Genomic DNA, 16,479 nt, shown 5'->3' with positions numbered 1-16,479 from the left:
CATGTCTTCGAATTTCCAAGCAATACATTTAGTATTTTTTTCTGACAAATAAAAATGGTCAAAATTAAAAAAAAACAAAAAAAAACCCCAGTGCTTTCAGGTCTCAAATAATGCAAACTAAACAAGTTCATAATAATTTAGAAACAACAATACCAATGTTTTAACTCAGGAAGAGTTCAGAAATCAATATTTTGTGGAATAACCATGATTTCTAATCACAGCTTTCATGTGTCTTGGCATGCTTTCCACCAGTCTTTCACACTGCTTCTGGTGCAAAAATGTAAGCAGTTCTTCTTTGTTTGATGGCTTGTGACTATCCATCATCCTCTAGATTACATTCCAGAGGTTTTCAATGGGGTTCAGGCCTGGAGATTGGGCTGCCCATGACAGGGTTTTGATGTGGTGGTCTCTAATTTTTGCCAGAGCTGTATATGCCACTATAAAGCAAAAAATTACATGAGCAACACCAGCAATGAGGCTTTACACGAGTGACAATTAAATGAATAAAGTTTATTGTTTACAATCAATAAAATAAGAACCACAAAGGTTCATAAAAAGAATAAAACGCTAATGGGGTGCGACACCGTACAGGAGAAAATGGTGGGTGTGGCTAATTGTGGCAAAACATACAATGCATAAAAGCGGGGGTATAGTATATATTATAAAGTGTAAATGCCCATATCAGTGCATATGACAACCAAATATTATTTGAAAACACAAACTGCTTAGTCCATGTGGAAAACCGGAAAGCACAAGTGTACTAAGTTTAAATCAATAAAGATAAAATCATGTAAATATAGTAGCAATACAATATTATGGCCTCAGGAAAAACACCACGGCTAAAGCAGATAGGCATACAGAAAGTAAGACAAAATAATTTACTAATACCCCAGAAAATATGCAAAAATAATAATTACCTAGTGAGAGCTGTAAGCCAGGGACCCACCAGACCCGACGCGCGTTTCGTTATGGAAAGCTTCATCCAGGGATCAATTGTGTAGTGTGCTATCTGAGCTGCGCACACTCGAGCGTATTATATTTTTGGCGTGTGGCCGTTACATTCTTCATTGATCATCCATGTTGGCGCCATTAAATGCTTAAGATTAAAAAAAGAAGTCCGTATGGGCTGAAAAGCGCCGAGGACTTTTTTTTTGTATCTTTATCAATGGCATTAATGGTATCTTTATTTAACATAGAATGAACAAATGCATCAAGTGCAGAAAATGTAAAATGTGGCTATAAATTGCTTTTACACTTGGCGGTGACCTAATCATAGATTTTCTGCGCATTAGTCATATGTAATTACCTCCTTAGCTCCAGTAACAGAATATGCGTGGCCTTTAACCAGTTTTTTGAAGGTTATGGCTTCCATATCGTTCACACTTGTTATCTATAAAAGAAAAAGAAAGGATAGTAGTCAGAAATGACAAATCGAGCTATGGAATAAAATATATTGATAAGATTTCTCATAGAACGGGAGGGATTACACCTCTGCTGAAGATGGACAAGTGTCATCCACAAGGGCATTGCCATGTATGACCACTTTAATCCTTATTTTCAGCATAGACATAAGTCCCACCAAAATCAGCCGAGCGGTGACCCCCTAATACACCACTGGTAGTAACTCATAGACTATTCATTAGTGATGAGCTCGAGTGCTCATTTCTCGAGTTTGCCTAGGGGGCTTGGGTAACACACAGAGTAACGCGGGTGCTCGAGAGACATGTTCGAGTCCCCGCAGCCGCATGTTTAGCGGCTGTTAGACAGCCACCCACAAAACATGCGGGGGATTGCCTGTGTATGTCAGGTAATCCCCGCATGCTTTCTGCTTGTCTAACTGCCACAAAACATGCGGCCGCGGACTCGAACATGTCACTCGAGCACCCGCGATACTCTGTGCATACCCAAGCGCCCCCTAGGCAAACTCAAGTAACGAGCACATGCACTCACCACTACTATTCATACAGCATTATAAATGGTGACCATCATACTTTCTTCTTTAACGGGAAACAGGAAGAATTATATTCACCACAAACATCTTCCATGTTAACAGATCTAGAAAACAGATCATGTTTGTCCTTCATTTTAGAGCTGGATGGTATATTAAAGGTTTAATCCCATCTTCATAGATGGTATTGTCAAAGAGTGGTTGTAAAGATGAGCACTTTTGCAATTTAGTGTGTGTTAAAATGTTAATCCGTTCTTGAGATATTAAAACTTTATTTTTACTTTATTTACAGCTAGTTGCCTAGGAAACCGACCACCTCTGCTTTCTGAAGCTAACTGGGATTAGGAAATTACAGTGCGCGCCAGCCATCCCAGCCAGCTGTGAAAAAGTATTTACAAGAGCAACAGAAAAAAGGAGCATCTACTGTAAATATTCGGTATTTTAAGTGGTCGGTCTCCAAGGCAACGAGCTTTAAACAAACAAAAAAAAAAAGTGTTAATATCTTAAAAATGGCTTAAAATTTTAATAGGGGGTAAATTACAAAATTGCTTATATTTACAGGCACTATCCAAAAATAATCATATATGAAGATGGGAAAAATCCATTTAAGGTCCAAAAATAGCCTACAAGAACATAACAGAAAAAAAAGTCTGACTATATTTTACATAGATGATCTATAAAATATCTTGAAAATCATTTAAGATTTTCTAAAACAGACATTTATCAAATCTGTAGGGAAATTTGTGTTCGGCCATCATTGCTCTGTTATAAAGCTATTACCGGTATATGAATGTTCCTTGAATTAGGGAACATCTGAGGCAGAATAAAAGGGGAAGTAATTTTCTCCAGAGAAATGGATCAGCCATATGGCTTCACATTTATCTAGGACGAGTAAGGAGGTCATCAAAATCCTAGCGGTGAGCGAACGGCTATAGAAAAGGTCCACAGAGTGATGAGAAGAATACTATAGTAATCCTAATAATCACTTACATCAATGGAGCAGCCCATGAGGGAACCCCGCTCTAAAGCCTTTAAGATGATGCCATACAGGTCCGCGGGAGGCTTCTTCAGCTCATACCACTCCGTAACTCCTCCTGTAAAGTCTTCAAAGCCTTCAGAAGTGCTTCCGCCAGACAGAGCTTCATAACTACCATTAGCTCTGCAAAGCAGGACATTTTTTATTAGTCTATATATAGAGGATATCACTGTTCTAGAAACCAGCTAGCTGGAAAAAAAAAGCTAAATATCTGATAAAATAAATAAAAAATAAAGTAAAATCACACATCAATGGACATGTTTTGCTAGCGTTCGTGTGTCTAAGGCTATTCGGCGCTCTTACTTCGCATAGGCCTTCTCCAGGAGTGCACTCCAGAACTCATTCCCCGCTGCCGAGTGAACGAAGACAAGTTTTCCATCCTTAACTGGGAGCAAGTCATCAACGACGACATCTACCCACTCGCCAAACTGCCATAGCTGTGAATACAGAGAAAATGGAAAATAGTTATGTGAAGGATGGCACCATAGAGATCACGCACAATCCCACCGCTGCCACCACTTGTGAAGTACCAGTACCTCGCCACCCCGTTTGACGTCGCTATTACGTCAGACAGATCACGTAACGCGGTCTCTCCACTTTCATCAACATGACGTTATGCTCCCCCTGGGGACCTGCAAGGTCAGCTTGGCAAAGTTTTACAGACACCCCCAAGGTGTGAGATCTGCCACTCACAGCCTTTTGAGGCTTGACCCCCCCGATGAGCTAAGTGTTCTCATACAGCTGCATGCTGAAGGTTTTTTTTAATCCCATGCCAGATACGATACAAAAGATTGACATGACATTATATCTCCCATATTCTTCACAGGTTATTCCTATCATATCGGATTGTGCTTGTAAAAACAATCACTTTTGCAATTTACTGCTTTTTAAAATATTCAGCTGTTCTTGAGATATTAACACTTGTTAACAGCTCGTTGTCTAGGAGGCCGACCACCGCCGCAGTCTGCGCTAAAGCTGGCCAGGAAGTAACAACACGCTCCACTATTCCTGGACAACTTCCTAACAGTGCTTACAAGCTCAATAGAAAAGAGCTTGTAAGCACTGTGCATGTTCTGCTGGTTAGCCGTGGTGGTTGGTCTCCAAGGCAACAAGCAGTAAACAAAAAAGTGTTAATATCTCAAAAAACAGATGAAAATTTTAAGAAACAGTAAATTGCTTGTATTAACCAGCACTAGTACCGATTTATGAAGATGGGAAGAACCAGTTAACCTTTTAACGTATATTATTTGCTTCACTTATTGAGAACACATTTCATAAAACTATACAGGTCCTTCTCAAAAAATTAGCATATAGTGTTAAATTTCATTATTTACCATAATGTAATGATTACAATTAAACTTTCATATATTATAGATTCATTATCCACCAACTGAAATTTGTCAGGTCTTTTATTGTTTTAATACTGATGATTTTGGCATACAACTCCTGATAACCCAAAAAACCTGTCTCAATAAATTAGCATATCAAGAAAAGGTTCTCTAAACGACCTATTACCCTAATCTTCTGAATCAACTAATTAACTCTAAACACATGCAAAAGATACCTGAGGCTTTTAAAAACTCCCTGCCTGGTTCATTACTCAAAACCCCCATCATGGGTAAGACTAGCGACCTGACAGATGTCAAGAAGGCCATCATTGACACCCTCAAGCAAGAGGGTAAGACCCAGAAAGAAATTTCTCAACAAATAGGCTGTTCCCAGAGTGCTGTATCAAGGCACCTCAATGGTAAGTCTGTTGGAAGGAAACAATGTGGCAGAAAACGCTGTACAACGAGAAGAGGTGACCGGACCCTGAGGAAGATTGTGGAGAAGGACCGATTCCAGACCTTGGGGAACCTGAGGAAGCAGTGGACTGAGTCTGGTGTGGAAACATCCAGAGCCACCGTGCACAGGCGTGTGCAGGAAATGGGCTACAGGTGCCGCATTCCCCAGGTAAAGCCACTTTTGAACCATAAACAGCGGCAGAAGCGCCTGACCTGGGCTACAGAGAAGCAGCACTGGACTGTTGCTAAGTGGTCCCAAGTACTTTTTTCTGATGAAAGCAAATTTTGCATGTCATTCGGAAATCAAGGTGCCAGAGTCTGGAGGAAGACTGGGGAGAAGGAAATGCCAAAATGCCTGAAGTCCAGTGTCAAGTACCCACAGTCAGTGATGGTGTGGGGTGCCATGTCAGCTGCTGGTGTTGGTCCACTGTGTTTCATCAAGGGCAGGGTCAATGCAGCTAGCTATCAGGAGATTTTAGAGCACTTCATGCTTCCATCGGCTGAAATGCTTTATGGAGATGAAGATTTCATTTTTCAGCACGACCTGGCACCTGCTCACAGTGCCAAAACCACTGGTAAATGGTTTACTGACCATGGTATTACTGTGCTCAATTGGCCTGCCAACTCTCCTGACCTGAACCCCATAGAGAATCTGTGGGATATTGTGAAGAGAAAGTTGAGAGACGCAAGACCCAACACTCTGGATGAGCTTAAGGCCGCTATTGAAGCATCCTGGGCCTCCATAACATCTCAGCAGTGTCACAGGCTGATTGCCTCCATACCACGCCGCATTGAAGCAGTCATTTCTGCCAAAGGATTCCCGACCAAGTATTGAGTGCATAACTGAACATTATTATTTGATGTTTTTTTTGTTTGTTATTAAAAAACACTTTTATTTGATTGGACGGGTGAAATATGCTAATTTATTGAGACAGGTTTTTTGGGTTATCAGGAGTTGTATGCCAAAATCATCAGTATTAAAACAATAAAAGACCTGACAAATTTCAGTTGGTGGATAATGAATCTATAATATATGAAAGTTTAATTGTAATCATTACATTATGGTAAATAATGAAATTTAACACTATATGCTAATTTTTTGAGAAGGACCTGTACAATATGAAAAAATTTTTACGTTTATATACAAAATATAGCAATTTAATATCACGCCCTCTCTCTCAGGGCTGACACATCAACGTCAATAGTCGCACAATTTCGACCAACACGGCACTGCAATTGATTCTGGAGCTAAAAGCCATGAAGAATCCTCCATTTATACATAGAACTCTATAACGCAAAAAGAATAATGTATGGTGCTGGTACACGATATGACAAAATTCGGCTTTTGGGGCGAGGGGATCTGGCCGACATTTCCCAATGGGGGTCATTCCACAAAATCTGCTTCATTAAGGCTGTTTGACTCGTTAGTTAAAAAAGGGAAGGTCTTGTGTTCCTTTTTAATAAAATTGAGATACAAGAACAAATATCTGTAATATTTGTATAAGAAAGGAGAAGTACCTGTTCATTATATTCAAAGCCTATGTAGCTATGGAAAGTAGTCCATGGATATTTCTGCTTTTAAAGAGTAAATGAGGACGTCATTCCAGACGTTGGATGGAGAGGGAGGTCTTGTGCTGTTCGGCACCATGTTCTCTCAACTGACTGGCCCTGTGGTCTGACACTAATGGCAATATGCCACTATACCAAATGCCCACTATTAGGGCAACCCCCTCTCATACCCCACACTTGGCCCTGATTAAATAAAAAAAGGCTATACTCACCTCCAGTGCTGGCGCTGTTCCAGCGGTGTCGGCACTCGCGGTCCAGAGGCTCTCGCGGAGGTTGATATGACATGTGGTGCCCGGCGCCCAATCAGAGCTGGCGTCACTGTCTCCGCCTCCTGTCAAATTGAACATGAACAGGAAGTCTGGGCTGCAGCTGATCTGACTTCCTCTTCATGTTCAATTTGACAGAAAGCGGAGACAGTGACGCCAGCGCTGATTGGGAGCCGGGGTCACGTGTCACAACACCGCACAAGAGTCCCGGGACCCCGAGTGCCGATACCACAGGAATGGCGCCGGCACGGAAGGAGAGTATAGGCTTAATTTTATAGGGGTTAAGAATGGGGAATGAGAAAGGATTGTCCTAGTAGTGAACAACCCCTTTAACCATGAACCAGATTAGCAAATATTCAGAAATTTGCTGTTTTTTCCCCCCTATTTTTTGTGGTTACTAAATTGACGTTTGAGATGAGATTTTGTAAGAAGCATTTACAATATAACGATGCCTGTGAGCTTGGCCATCTGTGCTTTTCGCTTTTGGGAAAACTTTGGTTATAAGAGTTGTATCCTGCATATCACAGCTGTATAATACCTGCGTACTTACTGCTCTACCTCTATAAAGGATGATATACAATGTACAAAGCACGTCCTCAGATGTCATTTAACTAGCTTTGTTCCCACAAACCCTCCCTGCAGGACAATGCTGTGGCCCGTGCCTGACCTGCCTTCTGAGCCATGCCTGCATTCTGAGCCATACCTGACCTTTGTATTATTCCCATTAATCCCTTTTTTGTTCCTCACTAAACCTGCAGATATGAGTAGTATTAAAGACATTAAACTGCAGTAGTCAGATTGTGATTGCAGTTACAGCATACTGTCTGTGGGTGCAGACAGGTAATAATTGGCCTATCCTTTGGGGATATTAGGGCTTAAAGGGGTTGACCACTTTATACATGGAGCATTGGTTAAGTCTGCTCTATGATGTTGCCAGCCGAGTTAGCTATGCATTGAAGGAGCAAAACAGAACTGAAGCTGGCCAATCCCGGGGATCCAGCCAGCTTCAGAGCAATGCATACAAGCTCTATCAGAAAAAGCTTGTAAGCACTGCATTTTTTGACTAAGAAACAAGCCACAATGGAGAAAACAGCAAAGTTGCCTGTTTTTTAACAGTCGATTTGTAATTTTAACTTTTTATATTGTTGAAAAAAACTCTTTTTAAAGCATCAATATTCTATTGTGTTGAATTTACTTTTCATATTCATGGGGTTGAGACCTGATTCACCTAGCCTAACCAAACTGAGTGCCACCAGTTATTTCATCAACATGTGACGTAAAAGAGAAAAATGTAAAACAGTTTGATTCTGAAGATTGCGCAAGTTGTAACCTGGAGTGTTCAAGTAATAGAGAGGACCGGCCCCAAAGAGACGACCGACCCCAAAGAGACGACCGGCCCCAAAGAGACGACCGGCCCCAAAGAGACGACCGGCCCCAAAGAGACGACCGGCCCCAAAGAGACGACCGGCCCCAAAGAGACGACCGACCCCAAAGAGACGACCGACCCCAAAGAGACGACCGACCCCAAAGAGACGACCGGCCCCAAAGAGACGACCGGCCCCAAAGAGACGACCGGCCCCAAAGAGACGACCGACACCAAAGAGACGACCGACACCAAAGAGACGACCGACACCAAAGAGACGACCGACACCAAAGAGACGACCGACACCAAAGAGACGACCGACACCAAGAGACGACCGACACCAAGCTCCAGTATCCTCTGAGAATTGTAACGATCAAGCATAAATGAAGGAGAAATAACATTCTTCTCTTTTAACCAATATGTTGGATTATTGACCTTTATCCAACAGGTATCCAGTAGTCGCTCACTGCTTGAGATGACAGGCAGAAAAATATCTTAGCTATTCGATGATTAATTTTACCGGCAGCTTTATTTCAACTTGTACAACATAAATACAGTAGAATAAAGGGGGTGTGTATTCTGAAAGCACAAAAGGACACACTATAGTTTAAGATCAATGCATACATTAGTATCCCATGACTTGTCTCACAGACTGCGTAGCACTCCTGGCTGCTGACGGAGGAGCATGTGACCGGATGCCTCCATCACCCTCCAGCAATTGCTAAACACTGCACATGGGAAAGTTTCTTTTTCTATTGGTGAAGACTGATTGTGAAAACAATTGTAAGTAAGTGCCACAAAATAATGGCATCAGAATTTATTAAAATAAGGAAAAAAAATAAAAAGTGGACAGCCCCTTCGAGAGATCATATACCTCCAACCTGGTTCTCCAGGACTAACATATTGATGACCTTCATGCCTATCAATACATTAGTCCTGGACAAACCGTTTAAGATCAGACATGATAAAAGAGTTCAGATTAAAAAAAAATAAATAAAAACAACTGTAGGAGAGAAATTTTCAAAACAGTTTTTTTTGTTTTAGTTATGATGTCTTGGGATTTTGAGACTTGTCAAACAAAGCATTCTGATGCACTCAGGGAGTGACTTTTCTGGTTTTCACAATGTGGCATGTGCAGGAAGATTACGCTAATCTTAATAGGAATGCCATATTAAGGTGGAGTTGTAGGACTTAAAAAGATTTCGACAGTAACAATAAGGGGTGTGATCCTGGAACATGACACCCCGATCGCCTCCCTTCAGAGATAGCGAGTCCTCGGAATTCATTTTAATATACAGATGTTACATGATGACAGTCACTTGGACAAAGTATTACTGCTTGTCACTCAAATATATATTCCTCGGGTTTTGTCTGGTGATTTCTCAGTGCTTTCCTTACAGGTTCAACAGACGGGTTGTGAAGATATAAGCCGACCTTCTTCATTACGGCCACAAACTGTACAGCTGTTATGTCATTTACTAGCTATCAAGAGATAGGGTCAGTGCGTGTCTGCATTACGTTTGGTCTCAATGCAAAACCATAGGAGCAGGCACCAAGTCAAGCTTCGTTAAGAATACAAACTACGGAGTTATTTTGTTGCTTCATTGGAGAGGAAACTCTCCAAAAACCATGAGTTTTGAACTTGTGTTTTGGAGACTTTCCCAGTGTGAACATGCCCTTACAATGTAAAGCCTGTAAAGTCTGATGAACGTCTCTGATTACCTGGAAATGAAAGACTCCAGCATAATTCTCCTGAAAGCTCTGACCATGAGGAACCACACGGTGAAGTAAGGTGTCATTCAATGTCAAGGAGGCGATGGCAGCAAGGAGCCAACAGTCACCTGGGAAGGATGAGCAAAATTTGTCAGAGTCACAATGGAAAAAGTGAAAAATTTGTGAAAAAAAAATAAAGTTTTACTGCTACATTATCTATGAACTGGAGTACACAGGACTCCTAAACCAGCCAATGATGGTACATATACTCTTTTATGTGCAGACGAGCCTAAGCATTGGGCCCCTTCTTTCTTTCAACCATCTCAGCCCCTCCAGATTGGGCGGACACCACACTTTTAAAAATAATGTAATTTTTTAACAACTACCGGTACTATCAGGAAGAGAGAAGGAGTTATTAGCATTTATTTTACAGGTGAGATTCCTAAAGACTTAACAGGCGCCAGATTATTTATCACATATTCATGAATGGTCATCCAGAAATATATTAACCTGACTAAGGTTGATCAACATATTTCTGTTCTTTGCTGGAAAAATAAATAAAGATGACGATTATCTGATTCCTTGGGACACGGTCACTTGACATCTCTCCACATTTGACAGTATCCATTTGTCCGATCCAAATTTCAGGGTTTTTTTTGGTTTTTTTTTTTAGAAGAGCGTCAATCACGGGAATTCAGGCTGCATAGAATCGTCTCTCCCAGTAATATAGTATGGATTTAAGTTCTGAGAGTATCCAGGATACTACTCGCTTTCATATATCAGCACAGCGCCACAGAGCAACTTATCTCCTCTCCATGTTCCTTCTTCCTTGTATGTGCCTGTTCTCTGTGCCTTCCCCGAGATCCTCTCTCCCCTTCCCACTAACGTTCTGTGTACAATCTCCATTACTTCTGCTCTCACTGAGGCTATAGTCACACTTACATGTGAATGTTACCGTTCAAGAGAAATGTGATATTTTTTCTCAGGCGTCATCCTAGATGCATCCGGGTTTTTTCCTTCACTGAAGCAGGTAGCCTGTCCACTTTTTTTGTTTTTTAACTATTGACTCTTAACAATGGATCAGTTAAAATGGATGAAACACAGATGGAAAACTGGAGTAAAAAGTCTTCCATGCTTCATCTAGTTGTATATTTCCAGGTTTAAAAAAAATGTGCAGTTTTTGCTCTAATATTATTGCTGCTACCTCCCCGAGTACTATTATTTTTGTAATTTCAAACACGGCTCCAGAGATATGTGCTTTAATATTTTGTTTATAATTTTTATAGTCTTTACTAAGGGGGCGTGGCTCACAAGGTGATAATGCAATGCAGCCTAAAGCCACGCCCCAGAGGATCTGTAAGCCTCATCCCTTGCCGAAGACCATAAGATAGCACTAAATAAAAAGGCCCATATCTCGGAAACCATATGGCGGATTTTGATTAAAAAAAAATAAAATCAGGGGAGCAATAGAAATAAAATAAGAGAAAAAAAATTGGTCACGTTTGACTTAGTGGCATGTCCTCTTTAACTGTTCTCCATAGACTTTAATAGCCAGGTTCGATCTGCAAACGGATAATAAGGGGAGCTGTTCCGAATCTCCAGGACCAGATACCTGCACTTGTTTTTAAAACTAATGTGTGTATGCCTCAATGAAACTCCAAGGCCACGGTCACACTTGCGAGTGTGATGCGAGAAACTAGCGCGAGTCTCTCGCATCAACACCCAGCACTGCCGCTGGCACTCGGACCGGAGCATGTGGCTATGGCTCAGGCTATGTTCACACCTGGCGGTTTTTGCAGCTTTTTTTAATGCAAATTTTTAGCTGTGTTTTACAGTACCAGCAAAGCCTATGAGATTTCAGAAATTTGTGCTTCGCTTGTTTTTTTACAGAATAGAGCATGTCACTTCTTTCAGCTTTTTTTCCTGTTTTTTTCAGCGTTTTTCACCCATTGAAAGTAATGGGTGGTGAAAAAATGCTGAAAAAAATAGATATCAGGTTTTGCTGCATCTTAAAGTACAAAAACCTTATGAAGCAGAATATGAATTTTTTGGGTCACTAAACTTTATTGGCATGCACAAGAGACAAAATGTAGCATGACAAAAACACAGCAAAAAAACGCACAAAAAAAACGAAGCAAGAAAAAAACCTGCCACGCGTGAACACAGCCTATGGGTCAGTATATTGTCTGAGAACAAAACAGATAGTTCTAGGACATGTGAGACGGATGTGTGAATGCAGCCTTACACCGAGAAGGGAAGGTGAGAAAAGTGCCATCAGCAGACATTTTTGCCAGCAGAAAAATGAGACATTTTAATGAAGACTATTTAGAAAGTTGCTTAACTTTGCATTTGTGTAGCAAATAAACACCAACAAAAAAAAAAGAGAGTATATTTCCACATCACATGTACTAGGACCCTTGTGGTAAAATGTAGGCATTAGCCGCCCACAATCAGATGAGCAGTGTCATCGTATGGCCACAAGCAGAAAGTACTTGTTGGATAGATCACACATTAAATCACTGTGTTTGTGAACATAGTGCCAATTAGCGCCATTTTTCTTCTATTTACCTAGGAAAGCAGAAACCATAGGGGTCCAGGAGGGGTCTACAATGTAGCACAAAGGAACTGGAACCAGAAACAGCCAGATATAGCTATAACGTGACTCAGCGATGACCAGAAGGGACACCAATAATATACAGAAAAAAAGTCTTTATGACAAACACCCACACAGCAGAGAAATATATAGAAGTACAAAGTACAACAGGCATGGAAGATGCATAGGACACTGAAACACGCAACAGTGCATGAATGTATTACACACAACTACAGACACGCCTGAGCTACAGGGCCGTGACTCAGACAAGAGAAATGCGAGGCAGGAGGAGGCAGTGATGCCTGAGGGAATCCCGGGATCACACGCCCAAATGAAACCACAACCTTCACTCCCTCCAACGCCCACACATTACACCCTAGAGCGCCACCATTGAGGTACAGCATCTACTCCGAACATCTGGTGGGACTAAATAACATTCTCTGAGCAGAAGAGAACGTTCCAAAACCTGGACGGCAGGATATTACTAGGGGATCTGATAATACAATATAAAATACATTATTAAAGCACCACTCCAGCGTTTTTTTTGTTTTGTTTTGTTTTTTTTGTTTGTTTGTTTTTTTTAAATTCCAGCGCTGGAGTGGTGCTACTAAACTAAGCTCCCTGCCTCTATTCATAGGCCGGTTTCACACTTGCATTGGGCAGAGCTGCGCACTTCCTCTGTTAAGCCCCGCCCACTGCCGCACCACTTCCATTGAGCTCCGCCTACGTCGGCATGCATCCTGCGTACCCTATCTTTAACATTGGGTACGCAGGCCATGCGAATGTATGCGGATGCCTCTGCATGCGTCGTTTTGACTCCGCGCCAACCGTTTGGCGCAGTTTGGCGCAGCGTTAAAATGACACGTGCAGAGGCATCTGCATACATTCGCATGGCCTGCGTACCCAATGTTAAAGATAGGTACATAGGATGCATGCCGACGTAGGCGGAGCTGAATGGAAGATGTGTAGCAGTGGGCGGGGCTTAACAGAGGAACTACGAGGAAGTACGCAGCCCTCCGCAGCTCGGCACAACGCAAGTGTGAAACCAGCCTTATACTTACCAGCCTGTGTCTTCACCTGTTGCCGATGCCACTTCAGACCCGCACCGCCCTCTTCTGACTGACAGAAAATTAGAAGTAATAATCACAAATTCTCAGTGTAAGTCTGAGATCCTCGTTCTGGGCCTCATACACTTACATTGAGAAGTGACTTGCAGCAAATAGTAGAAAGATCCAGCAGACTGATCAGAGCAGCACCAGGAATAGATGAATATGGCAGCTGGTTAGTATAGTGCAGTGCCCCGGGGTCCTGGTCGTTGCAGTCATGTCATTTTCCTCTAGGGGGAGTGATGTTACGTTGGAGGCAAAGAAGGACAACTGAATCCAGGTATCACAAACATGCAACAAATTTCGCACTCCAGACCACCAGGGGGTGCTCCACTCCTATTTATTAGGGCACTCCTCGCACTTAGATAAAACTGGTTGCTTGGGGAGGAAGTTAGTGAGTTGTTGGCTGAGCTTCGCTCAGGTAGTAGGTCCCTGACAGGGGTGGGATCCTGTCAAAGGCCGAGACAGAAGGACACGGAGCTGTGCCTGCCCTAAGTGTGGCAGCTTCTAGAAAGAGACAATGAAGGAGGACTGTATTGTAGAGAGGGTGAAGAAGTCATAGCAAAGGAGTGGATATCAGATGAGTTCTGCCCTACACAGGCTGCCTCCTTCTGAGGCGCAGGATCCCAGTAGCCGGAACACCGAGGGAGCAACAGTCCTTTATGCCTTGCTCCAGAGACCAGCAGGACAGCTAATTTCATGTGACCTGCCCGCCCTATACCCAGGAGGCAAGGTGGCACCGCTTAGAGGCTGGGGCATTATAGAGTCCATGTAAAATGCCTCAAGCCACCGGTCATACGGGTTTGTCCTATCCATCTGGGGGACAGAGCGAGACATAACATCTGTAACATCTTCAACAGTTGTGAGGACCTTATGAGACGCTTAGCAGTAAGGTACTACAACACCAAGGTGCTAGAGGAAGGCTACTGATTTCCACCTGGATAAGGGGACTCTGGATTTGCCTCCAAACTGGCCGGACTCTGCCTGCCCTGTGGTCTGGTACCCTGGACTGTGGATGCCGAAGTCTTCAGTAAAGGTAAAGAGACTGCAACCTTGTGTCCTCGTTCTTCACTGCGCCTCTCACCATCCACCATCTACACACTGGGAAGCCCTGGGGACATACTTCACCTGTGGGAAGGTATACCATCTAGCTGCCATATCATCACCCCAGCGGACCCCTTAAAGCAGCGTCGGTCACCCTGAATCGTGGCGTCACGAACATATCTCTTTAAAGACCTTTCCCTTTTACACGGACGTTCCAGGGCCACGGACTGGGTCAGCCACCGTGACATCCCACTGTGAACCGAAGGACCCAGTACCGAGTACCCCACGGCCCCATGGGGGCGCTCCAATAAGACCGGGGGCACACAACTTAGTTTAGTTGCACAACTCCAGGGCTGCAAAGAAAAAAAAGAAAAAAAAACCATGCTGGAGTGGTGCTTTAAATGTAATTTTTAGACCTGATGAGACTGGTGTATTTAATCCCAAAATACATGTCTGAATGGCTATATAATCCTGACATTAAAGAGGACCTGCCACCAGATCAAAAGGGGCCAGTGCTCTTATTTTATATCACTCCCCTGAGGATTTCATCTTTAGTTTTTTCCTTATTTCTTTCTTAAATATGGGCCTTTTTTTTTTTTTTTTTTTTTAGTGCTAATTTTTATTGCCTTTTCAAGGAGGCGGGGCTCACAGGTACCTCAGGGGTGTGTCTTTAGGCTGCTCAGTATTATCCTGTGTAAAAAATATATAGAATAAACTGGAGCAGCGGAAAAAAATTAGGAGCAAACATTCTCCGGTATAAACATTCTACATGGTAAAGTGGGGTGGTGTTGGCTATTCACCAAAGGTTAACTCGCATGAAAAGAGAAGGGACATCAGACATGTAGGTAGTTTTCCTGAACAGGTCCAGCGGCTTAGCGGAAATGCTAAACTTTCTATAGCGTCCCAACTTTTTGCAAGCACTGCAGAATCTACCCTCTAAACTAGAGTCAGTCGTCTAGATGCTGAAGTTTGGTGCAAAAAAATAAAGTCATACTTGTCTATTGTTTCGGTAAACTACCAGAGGCATGGCTATTGGGAATACAGAGATAGCAATCCCAGCAGGGCCTCGATAACACAGTGCACTGGGCATCAATGTCTGATTGGAGGTGGTGTCTGACCCCGGCCAATCAGATGGTGTCGGCTGCGGCCACCAGCTGGAAATACTCCCTTGAAAAGCTGCTCCGTCTACCTGTACTGGCCGCTGCAGGGTACTGCACATCCGCCTACTATTGTGTTGAATAGGGGGTGGATATGCAGCAACAAGCCCCGGCCACTACAAGTAAACAGAAAAGCTCCAGAAGTAAGTATTTCCGGAGGGTGGCGGCCACTGCTGATACCGGTTGATTGGCGGAGGTGCCGGGTGTCAGACCCAGGACAATCAAACATTGATGTAAAGGCACAGATGATTGGCCTCGGGGAGACCAAAACATCCAACACCGCGGAGACACCATCACGTGTTTCTCAACGCAGTGATCCAGAACACTGCCCCCATCCCTTATGGGAAATATGCAAATGCATGTGGGATAGCTGCGGAGACACCATCACGTGTTTCTCAACACAAGCAGTGAATAGCCAGGCCTTTCCCCGGGAAGGAACAACCACGGGAAGGGCAGCATCCAATAAAGGAAAACATCCAATACAGGAAAACCACCTATGCCAAGCATGGTATCCATCCACAGACAGCTGTTTCGGGGTGTTTGCCCCTCATCAGTGTGGAGTAGGAATCTGGCTATTAGTTGTTCCTTCCCGGGGAAAGGCCTGGCTATTCACTGCTTGCGTTGAGAAACACGTGATGGTGTCTCCGCAGCTATCCCACATGCATTTGCATATTTCCCATAAGGGATGGGGGCAGTGTTCTGGATCACTGCGTTGAGAAACACGTGATGGTGTCTCCGCGGTGTTGGGTGTTTTGGTCTCCCCGAGGCCAATCATCTGTGCCTTTACAGCCTTTTACTAGGCACTGCTCCTAATAGCCAGATTCCTACTCCACACTGATGAGGGGCAAACACCCTGAAACAGCTGTCTGTGGATGGATACCATGCTTGGCATAGGTGCTT

General features: G+C 43.0%; 1 protein-coding gene across 1 annotated transcript in view; it reads right to left on the bottom strand.

Annotated features, from left to right (window-relative positions):
• CAPN1 (calpain 1) overlaps positions 1 to 16,479 on the bottom strand; it is a 51,915-nt gene that overhangs the window by 18,882 nt on the left and 16,554 nt on the right. The window contains exons 4-7 of the mRNA XM_077287692.1: positions 9,689 to 9,807; positions 3,288 to 3,421; positions 2,939 to 3,107; positions 1,307 to 1,390 (exon numbers count right to left, since the gene is read on the bottom strand). Of these exons, the coding sequence (XP_077143807.1) occupies positions 1,307 to 1,390; positions 2,939 to 3,107; positions 3,288 to 3,421; positions 9,689 to 9,807 (506 nt within the window). The remainder of the gene's footprint in view (positions 1 to 1,306; positions 1,391 to 2,938; positions 3,108 to 3,287; positions 3,422 to 9,688; positions 9,808 to 16,479) is intronic.

This window comes from Ranitomeya variabilis, chromosome 2 (genome assembly GCF_051348905.1).
Source record: "Ranitomeya variabilis isolate aRanVar5 chromosome 2, aRanVar5.hap1, whole genome shotgun sequence".
Taxonomy (NCBI): domain Eukaryota; kingdom Metazoa; phylum Chordata; class Amphibia; order Anura; family Dendrobatidae; genus Ranitomeya; species Ranitomeya variabilis.
The sequence above is the reverse complement of the archived record's forward strand: the minus strand, read 5'-3'. Positions and strand labels throughout refer to the sequence as shown.